This window comes from Diaphorina citri, unplaced genomic scaffold (genome assembly GCF_000475195.1).
Source record: "Diaphorina citri unplaced genomic scaffold, Diaci psyllid genome assembly version 1.1 scaffold22210, whole genome shotgun sequence".
NCBI classification, from domain to species: Eukaryota; Metazoa; Arthropoda; class Insecta; order Hemiptera; family Psyllidae; genus Diaphorina; species Diaphorina citri.
Genome location: NW_007399557.1, coordinates 1 through 850, shown reverse-complemented (window position 1 = coordinate 850; position 850 = coordinate 1). Strand labels below are relative to the sequence as shown.

The following is an 850-nucleotide window of genomic DNA, read 5'->3' as shown; positions in this document are numbered from 1 at the left end:
GTTCAGTCGACATCGATCGATGGCCGGTCGACTATGTGTGGACACACCTTAAAAAGTTACTAATGGAGACGAATTAAGAAGCCAAAGGACTAGATCACTGGTGGCAATGCTAATTTCTTGATTCGTGGAGGTTAAATCGATCACAAAACTTACCAATTCCAAAGTTGATGGCATTGGGGTTGCTTTTGTCGAATTTTCCTTCCGGACTCAGAAATCTCTCCGGTTTGAACTGGCTGGGCTCTTCGAAGTTCTTCTCATCGTGGAATAGCGACCAGAGTGATATGAAAATCATTGTGTCCTGTGTTGATGGAAAGAAATTGGTTAACGCATCAATGCCAAGGCCTACGTTAAAGTCACGCCAAACTTAACCAAACCCTTCTCTCTTTTTCGCTAACATCTCAGTCACTCCACGTCAGAGTGCATCGGGGATTTGTCTATTAGTTAGGAAACAAAATTTCCTACTATTACCTACATATTGAGCCCCCGCCACGCTTAATTCGCTACAAATTCGTTGTGAAAGAAAGTTTCTTATACAGCATGGCTCAGAAGTCCTAGTCAGACCCCTTGTAACTTTTGAACGGCTTAGAATATTGAAGTTCTTTTTTGTTCTAAAGATAGGAAAGAGCTCATGGCCAATCGAATGGTGATATCAAAATCCCGGTTCGAGCCCCGGAAGTGGCACTTTTTGTATAAAAGTGATCATTCCTCGCGAATTTCAAATGAGAACCCCTATTTGCCATGCTGTACAAGTTCTATCTTTACCTTCGGGATAAAATAGTCGTAGAAGGTGGTGTTTTCCATACAGCAGTGAGGGACCGTAATGGGAGCGATAGTGTTAATGCGGAAGACT

The 850-nt window shown here is 42.6% G+C and overlaps 1 protein-coding gene across 1 annotated transcript; it reads right to left on the bottom strand.

The window, feature by feature from the left end:
• Nucleotides 1-38: 38 nt before the first annotated feature.
• On the bottom strand, nt 39-844 carry LOC103523409 (cytochrome P450 1A1-like). Its single transcript, XM_008488458.2, has 2 exons — nt 763-844; nt 39-298 (listed from the first exon to the last, which is right to left on the bottom strand). The coding sequence occupies exons 1-2, from the start codon at nt 799-801 to the stop codon at nt 110-112; spliced, it is 228 nt and encodes a 75-aa protein (XP_008486680.2). The 5' UTR covers nt 802-844; the 3' UTR covers nt 39-109.
• Between the last annotated feature and the right edge of the window lie 6 nt (nt 845-850).